The sequence below is a fragment of the Meles meles genome, unplaced genomic scaffold (genome assembly GCF_922984935.1).
Source record: "Meles meles unplaced genomic scaffold, mMelMel3.1 paternal haplotype, whole genome shotgun sequence".
NCBI lineage: Eukaryota > Metazoa > Chordata > Mammalia > Carnivora > Mustelidae > Meles > Meles meles.
The window spans coordinates 412,022-428,903 of NW_025721617.1; the positions used below are offsets into that span (position 1 = coordinate 412,022).

General features: G+C 36.5%; 1 protein-coding gene across 1 annotated transcript; it reads left to right on the top strand.

Annotated features, from left to right (window-relative positions):
• The first annotated feature begins 3,019 nt into the window (after positions 1–3,019).
• On the top strand, positions 3,020–3,994 carry LOC123936606 (olfactory receptor 2L8-like). The gene has a single exon (XM_045997032.1). It carries the CDS (start codon positions 3,020–3,022, stop codon positions 3,992–3,994), a length of 975 nt encoding a protein of 324 aa, XP_045852988.1.
• The last annotated feature ends 12,888 nt before the right edge of the window (positions 3,995–16,882 follow it).

A 16,882-nucleotide genomic window follows, 5' to 3' on the forward strand; every position in this document is an offset into this window, starting at 1 on the left:
TTGGGATCTAGAGTTTTTAACAAGCAGACCAAAACATACCAAGAATATAGACATTTTTCCCTTTGTTTTTGTTGTTGTTTTGTTAAATTTAATGGGAGTTCACAGATTTTTATGTCCAGATTAGGGAAGTATCCAGCTATAATTTGTTTGAAAAAATTTTCTGCTACTTTTTCTCTTTCTTCATCTTCTGGGACCCTAAGATGTGAATGTTATTACATTTTTTAAAAGTCACCAATTTCCCTATATTTACCTTTGTGTTCCATGACTTTTGTTTCCCTCTTTTTTTAAGCATCATTTTCCATAATTTTCTCTTCTAGATTACTGAGTCACCTCTCTTCTGTCCATCATCATTTTTATGGCGTCCACTTCAGATTGCATGTCAGTTATAGCATCTTTAATTTCAGCTTGACTAAATTTTAGTTCCTTTATATTTGCAGTAAGAGATTTTCTAATGTCTTCTATGTTTTTTCTAAGCCCAACTAGTATACTTATAGTCATTGTTTTAAATTCCAGATCAGACAACTTACTAATATTGGTTTTGATTCAATCTCTGGCCATGGGTTCTGCTTCCTGTTCTTTCTTTTGGGATCTCATCATTTGGTATGGAAAAGAAAAGAAGAAAGAAAGAAAGAAAAAGAACAAAAGAAAAACAAAGGGAAAAAATCTACATCTTTGGGATGTTTTGGTCTGCTTGTTAAAAAAGTATAAATCCCGACATAAATAATAATGATGATAATGTAATAATAATAAAGTAAAAAAAACTACATATATATGTATATACAAACTGTATATATAAATAAAAATAAAAAATAAAATAAATAAAATGAATTTGAAAAAAAGAAAATAGAAGAAAAAAATAGCAAATAAAGAGTAAAAGTAAAATGGCACCTAGATACTATTTTACCCTAGAACTAAAGATTTGCAGCACATTATGATAAGTAAACTTCCTGTAAGCGAGTTGTTTATTGTGGTCTTCAGAAGGAAAGGCCTGTTGTGCTGATTGTCAGTGGATTTGCTTTAGTGGAGATGCACCTCCAGGGCAGAGGTGGGCAGGAATTTGTGTTAGCAGCTCTGGTCTCCACTATGTGGTGCTGTTTTTTTTCCCTGTTTAGCACTGATGGATGGGATGCATATTGTGGTGCCTTGCTCTCTAGCTTTGGAGATGAAAGTTTGTGCCCCCCCTCTTCAGGGAGCCTCACATAAGAACAGTCAATCACTCCTATGTTCTCAGTTTGTATTAGAATCCTATGCTCACATTGCCTGTGACTGAGGTTTTTATCTCAGGCATGTGACTGACTTTCACATCTCCATATTTTAAGGAATGGAATCGCATGGGCCAGTGCTGATCATTCAAGAGAAGGTCTCACCATGCTTTTGCTGTTTGCTGAGTTGTCTCAGGAAAAATGTTCCCACTATATTGTTGTTTTGCCATTTATGTCAAAACAGAACAGAAATCCAGCACCAACATTCACTGCTCTCAGCTGGCTTCCACTCTCTTATCTCTGGGAACATCGCAGCACTTAGGAGCTGCTCATTCATGTAACCCAGGGGATCCTCAGACAATAGTGTCACACCTGTGGGTTCACGTCACTTTGACACCTAAGCACCCTTAAGCAGGACACATATCTCACTGTAGTAACCTTCTAAAAGCTCATGTTTTGTGCTCCACTGCTTATAATACTTTTCTGTAGCCTCCATAGTCAGGGTCCCTCCCCACTGCCTTATCCACAGCTATATCTCTGGTCATTTTTCTACTTGTAGACTTCAGTTTTTGTTCTTTCACATCTTCAATTGATTTATTCGGTGTTCAAAATGATTTGACAACTATATAGCTGTGTTCAAGGGGTGAGATATGTTTAAGGTACCCTTAATTCTCCAACATGTTAAGTTCTCCTTCTGCATGTTTAATATTATGTTAACTGAATTTTATGACAGAGGGATAATTCACATATTTGGTGAACTCATACTTATTTAGAATGAAAATAATTTTAAATACACAAAAACAAACAAACAAAAAGGAATAAGTAAAAGAGTGTGTCATAACACAGTGCATAATATCATGTAACTACTGGGAAGCAGATGAACAGAATGCACATCTTTTTTCAAAGCACTTGAACAGAGTCATGAAAGCTACAAGAAAAATTAAAGAGTAAGTTCTCATGAAAATGGTTTACTTAAACTAGTGTTTTTGGAAGTTGTGTGAGAAGGAAGAATAAAATTGTTTTATGAAAATAGTAATGGCAAAATAATTAAAAGTATATTTCTGCAGAAAAAAGAAGGAAAAATGATACTTGCTAAAAAGCTTGATTTGACAGGCTTTTTGAGCAGAAATCAAAGGACATGAATATATATCTACAATATGAACTGATAGGCTACTATAATTCCAGAAATATTGGGCTTAATAATTAAGAAAGCATCTCCTATGAGTCATACAATTATATTCAAATGAGTCTGTAATTTAATTCATTTATATTGATTTATAATGCCTACATATAAGATATAATTTTTGACTTTGTTAATAGTTATATTTATGTAGGAAACCACACATATCTTAATAAAGTCATTACGAAAATACATAATTCTCACAAATTTAGAAGATATCTGTAAAATAGTTTTTACATATTTGGACATAGATGTTTGCCTCATAAAACTTTATCTATGAGGAAAAAATATGAGTTTTTTTCAAAATAATTATTAACTATTGATTTTAGATTTTTTTAAAAAGTATTCATTTGAGAGAGAGAGAGTGCAAGAGCAGAGGGAGTGTCAGCAAGAGACAGAGAAGCAGGCTCCCCACTGAGAAGGGAGATCAGTGTGAAGCTTGATTCCAGGAACCTGGGATCAAGTTTCCTGAGCCAACACAGCCTGTTAACAGATTGAGCTACCCAAGCACTCTGATTATTATTACTATTTTAAGTTGCAGTGTCTCCTGAATATATCACAGATAGTGAATTAATGAGAACTTGTTTTTTTATACTTTATGTGTGTCTATCTTTAGGGAAAACTAAATTAATGCCCCATGGAATATAATAACCAAACTTCTATAGATTTCTTCTTATCGGGGTTGTTTCCACCATCAAGAATTGGATTGTTCTTCTTCATTCTCATTGTTCTAATTTTCCTAATGGCTCTTTTTGGCAACCTGTCCATGATCATCCTCATCCTTGTGGATACCCATCTCCACACACCAATGTATTATCTACTTAGCCAGCTCTCCCTCATGGACCTGAACTACATCTCCACTATTGTCCCCAAGATGGCTTTTGATTATCTCTTTAGGAACAAGACTATTTCTTTCATTGGGTGTGGGGTTCAGAGCTTCTTCTTCTTGACTTTAGCGGGTGGAGAGGGATTATTGTTGGCCTCGATGGCCTATGATCGCTATGTGGCTATTTGCTTTCCTCTCCACTATCCCACTCATATGAGTAAAAGAATATGTGCTTTGATGATAATAGGATCTTGGATAATGGGCTCAATCAACTCCTGTGCCCACACTGTATATGCCCTCCATATACCTTACTGCCGATCCAGGACTATCAACCATTTTTTCTGTGATGTCCCTGCCATGTTGACTCTGGCCTGCATGGATACATGGGTCTATGAGTACACAGTGTTTGTAAGCACCACACTCTTGATTGTGTTTCCTTTCATTGGCATTGCATGTTCCTATGGACGTGTTCTATTTGCCATCTGTTGCATGCAGTCAACAGAAGGGAGGAAGAAGGCTTATTCGACCTGCAGTACCCACCTAACTGTGGTGACTTTCTACTATGCACCCTTTGCTTACACTTATTTACGTCCAAGATCCCTCCGATCTCCAACAGAAGACAAGGCCTTGGCTGTCTTCTACACCATCCTGACCCCGATGCTCAACCCCATTATTTACAGCCTGAGAAACAAGGAGGTGATAGGTGCCTTGAGAAGACTAATTCAGAGGATGTGCTCTATAAAAATGTCGAGTAAGTCCTCGTTAGTCCTGTGGCCTCAGAAGTAGATTACTTGCACCTTGTATATTCTTTAACAATATTATTCCAGGATAGAAGGCAGAGACCGAAATAATTTAGAAGATTAAAATAATTGAGATTTGATAAAATATATATGCTTCATCACTCTTTTTGTTTCCTTTGTGATAATTTTTCAACTAAGGAAAATGTCATTATTTCTTCCTAACTTTTGGGTAACAAGGTTTTGCTAAGGGACGCCTGGGTGGCTCAGTTGCTTAAGTGGCTGCCTTTGGCTCAGATCAAGATCCCAGCATCCTGGGATTGAGTTCCATATCGGGCTGCTTGCTCAGCGGAGAGCCTGCTTCTCACTCTGCCTCTGCTGCCACTCTGCCTGCCTGTGCTCACTCTCTCTGACAAATAAATAAATAAAATCTTTTAAAAATTAAGGTTTTGCTAATATGTAGAAGTTATAATGGAAACAATCCAGCTTGATGGTATTATCCAGTGTATTACTTCTAGTATACTCAGTATGTATCCTCAAAATATTGAAAAGAGATCAAAGGAACAATACATGTTATACCATTGCCAGGTTTCTATAAAGAAAAATAATACATCTAGTATCTACTTATCAATATTGATAGATGGTTATTTGTTTTATTTCTATTGAAGTTTACCCTTAAATAGTGGACACTGGCTCTCCTGATTGATATAAAATGATAAACATAGAGATTAAGGATAAAATTCTTCATGAACTTAGAAGTCTTCCCACATTAGAAAGGAAAGGAAATTTATATTTTTTAATGAGAGGGACCCCGGGGGAATCTAGATGAATCATAAGAAAACAACTTATTACAGGTGTACTACAGTATAAATAATTATGATTGAGGTGATGCAAAATGGATTATTAAAGAATAAATACTATTATATAAAAATATTGATGGTGGTTACATACTATATACTTTTGAGAAATCAATCAGAGCCACTTCCAAAGCATTCCTCTAAACACTCAACATTTACATCCTCCAAAGACATTGTTAACATTTTATAAGATAATTTCTGTTATGTATATTTCATTATACATTTTGCATTCTCATAACTCTAGTTAACCAGAATTGGGGGGGTTTGATTTGGGCGAGGTCTTCTGTACTATATATAACTACCACTGTTTAAGGAATAATTCTGTTATTTCTACCTTTTCTGAGGGAAGATATAAACAAGAAAGCTAGAATAAAAATGTAAGAAGCCCTGTATTATCCCAAGCATTACGGTGATTTATGACTGATGCATCAAATTGGAAATAAGTATTTTTCTTCAAAAATAGAAGATCCACATTCTATAACATATATATAAATTTGTATATTTTTATACTAAAACTAAGTGAACCTTTAAAAATTTATAGACTATTAACTAATTATGAGCTTGATTTGGGAATGGCATAAGTATGAATTTTCCTAAAATATATAATGGGAAATATTCTCATCACAAGAAGCTATATGATAATATGGTAATATTTTGGGTGCCTGGGTGGCTCAGTGGGTTAAACCTCTGCCTTTGGCTCAGGTCATGATCCCAGAGTCCTGGGATCGAGACCCACATCAGGCTCTCTGCTCAGCAGGGAGCCTGCTTCCTCCTCTCTCTCTGCCTGCCTTTCTGCCTACTTGTGATCTCTGTCAAATAAATAAATAAATTCTTTAAAAAATATGGTAATATTTTCAAAAGTAAGTATTTGCTTGAGATGGAAGACTTAACGTCTTATCTCATAATATAATTTTCATATCTGCAAAAAGAAGATATTCACTGCATAATTTCAGTTACCAAATGCTCATTAAATATTTACCAGCAAGTTTTTATAATTAAATTAATTTGGGATTCGAAACATAATCATCTAAGGTTCTTAACTAAAGTGAATTCATTTTTTAACAAAAATAAATTCAGTCAAACTTAAGAATAAAATGCTAAAAGAATGAGGGGGTGAGGAGCTAAGATGGCACTGTAAGAGGACCCTAAGGTCATCTCAGTCTTTGAACACAACTAGGTACCTATCAAATCATTCTGAATACACTAGAAATTGACTTGAGGACTGACAGAGCAAACTCCACAAATAGAAGTAGAGGCCACATTGAGTGGGGAGTGCAGTGGTTTGGGGGAGAAATGAATCATGAGTGCTAAGCAAGGGAGGAAGCCCTGGTCAGAGAGAAAAGAGAGAGAGAAATATTCAAGGAGAAGACTTCCTCAAAGCCATTGGTTGGGGAAAGGAGAGGAGCTGAGTTTTTGCAACCAGTTAGGGTTTGAAGACTAGAGTTTAAAGGTCTGTGAACTTTTCTGAGATAGAGCCATGCAGGTGCTACCCTATTCATGAAGAGAAGGCAGGCAAACAGTCAGAGGCAGAGAGAAAGATCTGAGGACCACATGGGGCACATTGGGGAAGATTATTCATTCTTGGACCATGTTCATGGAAGGTAACTTTCATAGAGACACCACTCTGGGGACAAAGGAGCCAGTAGGCACCATTTTCCTTCCCTGAACCTCAGCATAAATGCAGAGTCACCTGACCAGGGAAGCTCCACCCCAAAACTGGATGCTAAGCCTGTTAGCTCCAAATCTCATGTCCTTGCTGTCTGGCACAACTGAACTTCTAAGTCAAACCTGACTCAATCCCAACATAGGGAGACCCACTCCCAGAAAACCACTGCAGGTCTCTACTCACATTCTATTCCTAACGCCTGGAGTTTTGTTTGTTGCTTGTTTGTTTTCTTTTGTTTTGTTTTAATTTATTTTATTTAGAGAGGGAGAGAAAAAGAGAGAGAGAGATAATGCAAGGGGAGGGGCAGAGGGAGAGGGAGAAACAGCCACTGTGCAGAGAGCTCAATGCAGGGCTCAGTCTCAAGATCTGGAGATCATGACCCTAGCCAAAATTAGGAGTCAGAGGATTAATTGTTTGAACCACCCAGATGCCCACAAATCCTCCATTTTTAAAAGTCAGCATGCAGGGCGCCTGGGTGGCTCAGTGGGTTAAAGCCTCTGCCTTCGGCTCAGGTCATGATCTCGGAATCCTGGGATCGAGCCCCACATTGGGCTCTCTGCTCAGCGGGGAGCCTGCTTCCCTTCTTCTCTCTCTCTGCTTGCCTCTCTGCCTACTTGTGATCTCTGTCAAATAAAATCTTAAAAAAAAAATTAAAAGTCAGCAAGCTTGGTGAATGGATAAAGAATGGATAAAGAAGATGTGAATATATATATATATGTGAAAAAAAATATATATATATAGTGGGATACTACTCAGCCATCAAGAAATAAAATCTTTTTATTTATGATGCTGTTGATGGAAATAGAGGGTATTATGCTAAGAGAAAAAAGTCAATTAGGGAATGATAATTATATGATCTCACTGATATGTGGAATTTAAGAGTCAAAACAGAGGATCATGGGGGAGAGAAGAAAAATATAACAATATAAAATCAGAGAAAGAGGTAAACTGTAATAGACTTTAAACATAGGAAACAAAATGAGGGTTGCAGAAGGGGAGGTGAGTGGAGGGATGGGGTGCCTGGGTGATGGACATTGAGGAGGCACATGATGTAATGAGTCCTGGGTATTATATAAGACTGATGAATCATTGACCCCTACCTCTGAAACCAATAATATAGTATATGTTAATTAATTGAATTTAAATTTAGAAAAATCAGCAGGCTTGACTGAAATAGAGCCCTGAGAGCACTGTGCCAATCATGGAGAGAAGGGAGATAAATAATCCAGAGTCAGATAGGATGAAAACAGTGACTGAAAAAGTCCTGGGACACACAAGGGAGAGATTATTTACTTTTCTAAGGGTGCTTCCCTGAGAGCATGGAGACCCCTCTCCCAAGGAAAAGGAGATGGCTAGAACAATTTCCTTCCCCAACTCCTGGGGTAGACTACCTGGAGTAAAAAGCATGAGGACTACACTGGCTACCTAACCTGTTTACATAGAGTCTCACACCTCTGCATGCTGGTGATACAGCCCTTCCTGGTCAAAATACCCTTGGTCCCAGTGTGGTAAGCCCCTTCCACACAAAACCAGAAGAACTTGTCCACAGCAAGTCTTCTGACCATAGAGCTCTCCTAGGCTTCAATTCTAATAGTAATAATACCAGGTCTCGTTTAACAAGCAGACCTGATCACACCTAGTTAAATCCCCACACCCTGACCAAAGACCAAACTGTCCACTTCAGGCAAGGACAGCCTCTTCAGATGACTGGCCCAAAGTACACAGCAGCCAAAATGGAGTGCACTCCAATGGAGTGCATGAAGCACACACAAATACACCCCTGAAGCACCAGGCCATGGATACTATAGTTTCTTTATCATAAAGCTATTAACTTCAGGGGCAGGAATAAAACAGGATTTTATAACATGGAGATGAAGACAGAGACATTTACAAAATGCCAAGATAGTGAAATTTATCATAAATGAAATAACACAAGGTCACTGCGAGAAACCTGAGTGAAACTGATATAAGTAATTGGCCTGATGAAGAATTTAAAGTAACAGCCATAAGGGTACTCACTGGGCTTGAGAAAAGAATGGAAGGAAGATCCTTACCACAGAGATAAATTAGTTTAAAAAAAAGTAAGAAAATGAAAGTTGGAGTCCCTGGGTGGCATTATTGGTTAAATGTCCAACTCTTGATTTTCCCTCAGGTCACCATCTCAGGGTCCTGAGATCAAGTCCGTGAAGTTCTTCATAGTCAGAGGGGAATTTGTTTCTCTCTCTTCCTCTAACTTTCTCCCTCCTTGTGTTCTTCCTCTCTAAAATAAATAATTCTTTTAAAACAGAAAGAAATGAAAACTGCAATAATTGAGGTTCAAAACACACTGAATGCAGTGAACTCAAGGATGGAAGAAGCAGAGGAATGAATAAGTGAAATAAAAAATAAAATATTATAAAGTAATGAAGCTTAATAAGAGAGAGAGCGAAGAATTATAGAACTTGAGAATAGTCGTAGGAAACTCAATGGTTCCATCAAGCATAACAACATTCATAATATAGAAGTCTCAGAGGAAAAGACGGAAAAGGGGGCAGAAGTTTACTGAGGAAAGTATAGCTGATAACTTCCTAATTTGATGAAGGAAACAGACATCTAGATCCAGTAGCCACAAAGAACCCCAACAAAAGCAAGAAAAGCAGACCAAACCAACACATGCTATAGTTAAATTTGTGAGCTATAGTGAAAAAGAAAAAAGTGTTAAAAGAACAAAGAAAATAAATCTCAATCTTACAAGGGAAGACACATCGAACTAGCTCTGGATCTCTGAACAGAAACTTGGCAAGCCAGAAGGAAATAACAGGATATATTCATCCTGCTGAATGAGAAAAATCTGTAGACAAAAATACTCTATCCAGGAAGACTGGATTAAATAGAAGGAGTGATAAAGAGTCTCCCAGACACACAAAAACCAAAGGATATTGTAACCACTAAACCAGTCCTACAAGAAATAATACAGAGACCTCTGAGTGGAAAGGCAAGACCAAAAGTGATAAAGACTAGATGGAGAAAACTTGCAGAAAAAAATGACAAAACAAGTAATAAAATGGCATTAAAAACATATCTATGAATAACCACTCTAAATGTAAATGGGTTAAGCACACCAATGAAAAGACAGTGTGTCTTTTCATAAAGTCCATAAAACAAACAAATCAAAACAAAAATATCCATCTATATGTTGCCTACAAAAGGCTCATTTTTAATCTAAAGACACCTGTGGATTGAATGTGAGTGGATGAAAAAATATTTATCATGTAACGGATATTTTAAAAAAGCCACATTTGCAATTCTTATATCAGACAAACTAGATTCTAAGCAAAAGACAATAACAGGAGATGAAGAAGGACACTATCATAATAAAAGTAACTATTCAAGAAGAAGATCTAATAACTGTACATGTTTATACCCCCAACATGGGGACACCCAAATATATAAAACATAAACAAATATAAAGGAACAAATTGATAATAACAAAATAAGGGACATTCACACCCTGCTTATGGACAGATCAGCTAACCAGAAAATAAACGAGGTAAAATGGCATTGAAACACATACAGGACCAGATAGACTTAATAGATATTTGCAGAACATTAGATCCTCAAGCAGCGGAGTACACATTCTTTTCAAATGCATGAGAAATTCTCCAGAAAAGAATACTAGGTCACAAATCAGGCTATAAAAAGTTAAAAAAAAAAGTTAGGATCATACTATGCATATTTTCCAACCACAATGCAATGAAATGTGAAGGCAACCCCACAAAATTTGGAAAGGTCAAAAATACCTGGTGGTTAAACAATATGCTACTAAACAAAGAATAGATCAACCAGGAATTCAAAGAATATATTTAAAAAGTACATAGAATCACATGAAAATGAAAACAATAGTCCAAAAATTTGAGATGCAGCCAAAGTGGCCAGAAGAGGGAATTGTATAGCAATACAGGCTTACCTCAAAAAGCACAAATAACCTCAAATAAACAATCTTTATTTACATTTAAAGGAACTAGGATAAGTACAATAAAGTCTAAATCCAGAAGAAGATGAGAAAGAATAAAAATTAGAACAGAAACAAATTGTTATGAAACTTAAAAAAATATAAAAATTCAATGAAACCAGGTTCTGGTTCCCTGAAAAATTAATCAAATTGATAACTCCTTACCCACACTCATTGAAGAAAGAGAACAAATATGCAAATAAATAAAGTCACAAATGAGACAGAAGAAATAGCGATCAGCATCACCAAAATAAAAGAATATTGGTAACATTACATTAAAAGAATCATTCAAGATGTTCAAGTGAGATTTATTCCTGGGTTTGAAGGGAGGTTTTATATTGACAAATATATAAACATAATGCACCATATTAATAAAAGAAAGTATAAGAAATATAAGATCCTTTAAATAAATGCAGAAAAAACATTTGACAAAACACAACATCCATTCCTGGTGGGAAAATTGAATGGCCATGTGGAGAGGAATGAAACTGGGCCATTTCATACACCATACACAAAGATAAACTGAAAATGGATGAAAGACCTCAATTTGAGACAGGAATCCATCAAAATCTTAGAGAAGAAGGGAGACAACATCTTCTTTGACCTCAGCCACAGCAACTTCTTGCTAGACATATCTACAAAGTCAAGGGAAACCATGCAAAATTGAACTATGGGGACTTCATCAAGATATAAAGATTTTCACAGCAAAGAAAACAGTCAACAAAACTAAAAGGAAATCTACAGAATGAGAGAAGATGTTTGCATATGACATATCAGTTAAAGGGCTAGTATCCAGAATCTATAAAGATCTTCTCAAATTCAACACCCAAAAACAAATAATCCAGTGAAGAAATGGAGAGAAATCATGAACAGACATTTCTCCAAAGACATACAAATGGTGAACAGACATTTGGGAAAATGTTTCATATCACATAGATCAGGGAAAGACAAATCAAAACCACAACGTGATACCACCTTACACCAGTCAGAGTGGCTAAAATGGACAACAAATGTTGGGAAAGATGCAGATAAAGGAGAATGCTCTTACACTGTTGGTAGGAATGTAACCTGGTGCAGCTGCTCTGGAAAACAGTATGGAGGCTCCTCAAAAAGTTTGTAATTCCTCCATCACTGACACTATAACTGAATCAGGGACCAAATATCACTTGTTTTCCTTGGATATGCTACCATCCACTTTATGGGAAAAGTCTTCAGTTGATCTTGGAAGAATCCACAGTGCACTTCAAATAGATTTCTCAAAGCTTCTCTGAAGAGGATCCTGGTTCTCCTCTCTCACTCCCTCTGCTTGTGCTCATTCTCTATTTCTGTCCAATAAATAAAATCTTTAAAAAATAAATTCCAGTTATTTAACACAGAATAATATTACTTTCAGGTACAGAATTTAGTGATTTATCACTTACATAGAATACTAAGTGCTCAACACAACCAGTAACTTCCTGATACCCATCACCTATTTAAAGCATCTCCTTCAATAACTTCCTTCCGGGATTCTACAGTTTGATCTCTATAGTTGAGTCTGTTTTCTGGTATACCTCTCTCTTTCCCCCTCCCTATATTTATCAGTTTTGCTTCTTAAATACCATACGAGTGATTCCATATGATTCCATACCATATGAGTGAAATCATATGGTATTTGTCTTTCTCTGGCTGACTTGTTTTGTTTAGTATAATAGTCCCTCCCTCCACCCATATTGTTGCACATGTAGTGAAATGATGGGACACTTGCATTCCAATGTTCATAGCAGCAATGTCAACAATATCTCAGCTGTGGAAGGAGCCAAGATTTCTTTCAACAGATGAATGGATAAAGAAGATGGGGTTCATATATACAATGGAATATTACTCAGCCATGGAAAAGGCTAAATACATACCATTTTCATCAACATGGATGGAACTGGAAGGGATTATGTGAAATGAAGTAAGTCAAGAAGAGAAAGACAATTCTCATGTGGTTTCACTCATATATGGAATCTAAGAAATACCACAGAAGAACATAGGAAATTGGGGGAACACTGAATAGGAACAAATCAGAGAGGAAGAAATCCCATGAGAGACTCTGGACTCCAGGAAACATGCTGCGGGTTATAGAAGGGAGAGGCTGGGGGGATGAGGTAACCTGAGATAAGTATTAAGGAGGGTATGTTGTGATGAACACTGGGTGTTAAAAAAAAAGTAATGAATTGTTAAACACTACATCAAAAACTACCTACTGTACGTTGGCTAATTGAACATAATAAAAATCCATTAATTAATTAAAGGTAAGAAACCAGTCAAATATAAATAAAAATAGAAGATCCGAAATAATTTTTGAAGAAGATTAATAGGAAAAAATATAAAACACCTTTTTTAATTTTAAGTTTTAATTTTAATTCAAGTTAGTTTACATACAATGTTATATTAATTTTAGTTACAAAGTAAGTAATGAACTACTTCCATACTTCATCCTGTGCTAATTACCCTAAGTGAAGTACTTAAACTCCATCACCTATTTAACCCATCCTCCCGACTGCACTAACAGTAATCATCATTTTGCTTTCTATAATTAGTAGTCCGTTTCTTGATATTTCTTTCTCTCTCTGGTTTTGTTTGCTTTAAAACAAGAATATTAAAATAGCATATACAGATAAGAAAGGGTTTCACAATCAATCGATATTCATCAAATAAATATATGTTGCAATTTTTATGAGGCCCCAATCATTTGTTAGTGTAATAAAATAAAAAGCAAAAAAATAAACATCATATATGTTATTTATTTGCTATGTTGTAAGTGTATACGATTCATCAGCTTGATAAGAAAATAAAAAAATGAAAAATAATCATTTCGTGGACCCATTACTTTTTTGTGAAATTATATCAATACAAACATTTCATAGAAATGGGGAACACTACACAGAAAAACATGTATAGATGTATAAATAAATAAATATATTTTTCATAGAGACTTGTATAACAGTTAAGATGTATATTTTTTCCCATTTTATTTATTTTTTCAGCATAACAGTATTCATTCTTTTTGCACAACACCCAGTGCTCCATGCAAAACGTGCCCTCCCCATTACCCACCACCTGTTCCCCCAACCTCCCACCCCTGACCCTTCAAAACCCTCAGGTTGTTTTTCAGAGTCCATAGTCTCTTATGGTTCGCCTCCCCTTCCAAATTTTTTTTTTAATAAACATATAATGTATTTTTATTCCCAGGGGTACAGGTCTGTGAATCGCCAGGTTTACACACTTCACAGCACTTACGATAGCACTTACCCTCCCCAATGTCCATAGCCCCATCCCCCTCTACCAATCCCACCTCCCCCCAGCAACCCCCAGTTTGTTTTGTGAGATTAAGAGTCATTTATGGTTTGTCTCCCTCCCAATCCCATCTTGCTTCATTTATTCTTCTCCTATCTCCCTACCCCCCCGTGTTGCTTCTCCATGTCCTCATATCAGGGAGATCATATGATAGTTGTCTTTCTCCGATTGACTTATTTCACTAAGCATGATACGCTCTAGTTCCATCCATGTCATCGCAAATGGCATGATTTCATTTCTTTTGATGGCTGCATAGTATTCCATTGTGTATATATACCACATCTTCTTAAGATGTATATTTTTAACAGAAGTAAAACTTAATGTAGTTTTTATTTTTATTTTTTATAAGTCCAAAATAGGATCTTTACTTTTTAAAATTTCTTTTCGGCATAACAGTGTTCATTGTTTTTGCACCACACCCTGTGCTCCATGCAACATGTGCCCTCACTAATACCACCTCATTCCCCTAACCTCCCAGCCCCAGCCCCTTCTAGACCCTCAGGTTGTTTTTCAGAGTCCATAGACTCTCATGGTTCACTTCCCCTTCCAATTTCCCACAACCACTTTCTCCTCTCCATCTCCGCATGTCCTCCATGTTATATGATATGCTCCACAAATAAGTGAAACCATATGATAATTGACTCTCTCTGCTTGACTTATTTCACTCAGCATAATCTCTTCCAGTCCCGTCCATGTTGATACAAAAGTTAGGTATTCATCTTTTCTAATAGAGGCATAATACTCCATAGAGTATACGGACCACATCTTCCTTATCCATTCATCCGTTGAAGGGCATCTTGGTTCTTTCCACAGTTTGGCGACCGTGGCCATTCTGAAATAAACATTGGGGTACAGATGGCCCTTCTTTTCACTGCATCTGTATCTTTGGGGTAAATACCCAGCAGTGCAATTGCAGGGTCATAGGGAAGCTCTATTCTTAATTTCTTCAGGAATCTCCACACTGTTCTCCAAAGTGGCTGCACCAACTTGCATTCCCACCAACAGTGTAAGAGGGTTCCCCTTTCTCCACAACCTCTCCAACACACGTTGTTTCCTCTCTTGCTAATTTTGGCCATTCTAAACGGTGTGATGTGGTATCTCAATGTGGTTTTAATTTGAATCATACTGATAGCAAGTGATGATGAACATTTTTTCATGTGTCTGATAGCCATTTGTATGTCTTCATTGGAGAAGTGTCTGTTCATATCTTCTGCCCATTTTTTGGCATGATTATCTGTTTTGTGTGTGTTGAGTTTGAGGAGTTCTTTATAGATCTTGGATATCAACTTTTGTCTGTACTGTCATTTGCAAATATCTTCTCCCATTCCGTGGGTTGCCTCTTTGTTTTGTAGACTCTTCCCTTTGTCGTGCAGAAGTTTTTGATCTTGAGGAAGTCCCAAAGGTTTATTTTTGCTTTTGTTTCCTTTGCCTTTGGAGACATATCTTGAAACAAGTTGCTGTGGCTGATATAAAAGAGGATACTGTCTATGTTCTCCTCTAGGATTCTGATGGATTCCTGTCTCACATTCAGGTCTTTTATCCATTTCGAGTTTATCTTTGTGTACAGTGTAAGAGAATGGTCTAGTTTCATTCTTCTACATATAGTTGTCCAGTTTTCCCATCACCATTGTTTGAAGAGACTGTTTTTATCCACTATATATTTTTTCTGCTTTTGTTGAGTATTAGTTGAACATAGAGTTGAGGGTCCATATCTGGGCTCTCTACTCTGTTCCACTGGTCTATGTGACTTTTTTTATGCCAGTACCATGCTGTATTGGTGATCACAGCTTTGTAGTAAATCTTGAAATCAGGTAATGGATGCCGCCAGTTTTACTTTTGTTTTTCAACATTTCTTTAGCAATTCAGGGTATCTTCTGATTCCATACAAATTTTTGGATTATTTGCTCCAGCTCTTTGAAAAATACCGGTAGAATTTTGATTGGAATGACATTAAAAGTATATATTTCTGTAGACAGTATAGACATTTTAACAATGTTTATTCTTCCAATCCAAGAGCATGGAATGGTCTTCCATCTTTTTGTGTCTTCTTCAATTTCTTTCATGAATGTTCTGTAGTTCCTCAGGTACAGATCCTTTACCTATTTGGTTAGGTTTATTCCCTGGGATCTTATGGTTCTTGGTGCTAGAGTAAATGGAATCAATTCTCTAAATTCCCTTTCTGTATTTTCATTATTAGTGTATAAGAAAGCCACTGATTTCTGTACATTGACTTTGTATCCTTCCACATTACTGAATTGCTGTAGGAGTTCTAGTAATTTTGGGGTGGAGTCTTTTGGGTTTTCCATATAAAGAATCATGTCATCTGTGAAGGGAGGGAGTTTGAATTCTTCATTGCCAATTTGGATACCTTTATCTCTTTGTTGTCTGATTGCTGTTGCTAGGACTCCTAATACTATGTTGAACAAGAGTGGTGAGAGTGGACATCCTTGTCGTGTTCCTGATCTCAACGGGAAGGCTGCAAGCTTTTTCCCATTGAGGATGATATTTGCTGTGGGTCTTTCAATGATAGATTTTATGAAGTTCAGGAATGTTCCCTCTATCCCTATACTTTGAAGCGTTTTCATCAGCAACGGATGCTGTATATTGTCAAATGATTTTTCTGCATCAATTGAGAGGACCATGTGGTTCTTCTCTCTTCTCTTATTGATTTATTCTATCACATTGATTGATTTGGGAATGTTGAACCATCCTTGTAACCCAGGGATGAATCCCACCTGGTCATGGTGGATAAACTTTTTAATGTGCTGTTGGATCCAGTTTGCTAGGATCTTGTTGAGAATCTTAGCGTCCATATTCATCAGTGATATTTGTCTGAAATTCTCCTTTTTGGTAGGGTCTTTGGCTGGTTTGGGGATCAGGGTAATTCTGTCTTCATAAAAAGAGTCTGGAAATTTTCCTTATGCTTCAATTTTTTGAAAAAGCTTTAGGAGAATAGGTTTTATTTCTTCTTTGAAAGTTTGATAGAATTCCCCAGGGAATCCGTCAGGCCCTGGACTCTTGTTTTTTGGGAGGTTTTTGATCACTGATTCAATCTTGTTACTAGATATCAGTCTATTCATGTTGTCCATTTCTTCCTGG

What these genes read in the sequence shown, in the direction of transcription:
- LOC123936606 (XM_045997032.1), top strand. Translation starts at nt 3,020, where the DNA reads ATGGAATATAATAACCAAACTTCTATAGATTTCTTCTTATCGGGGTTG.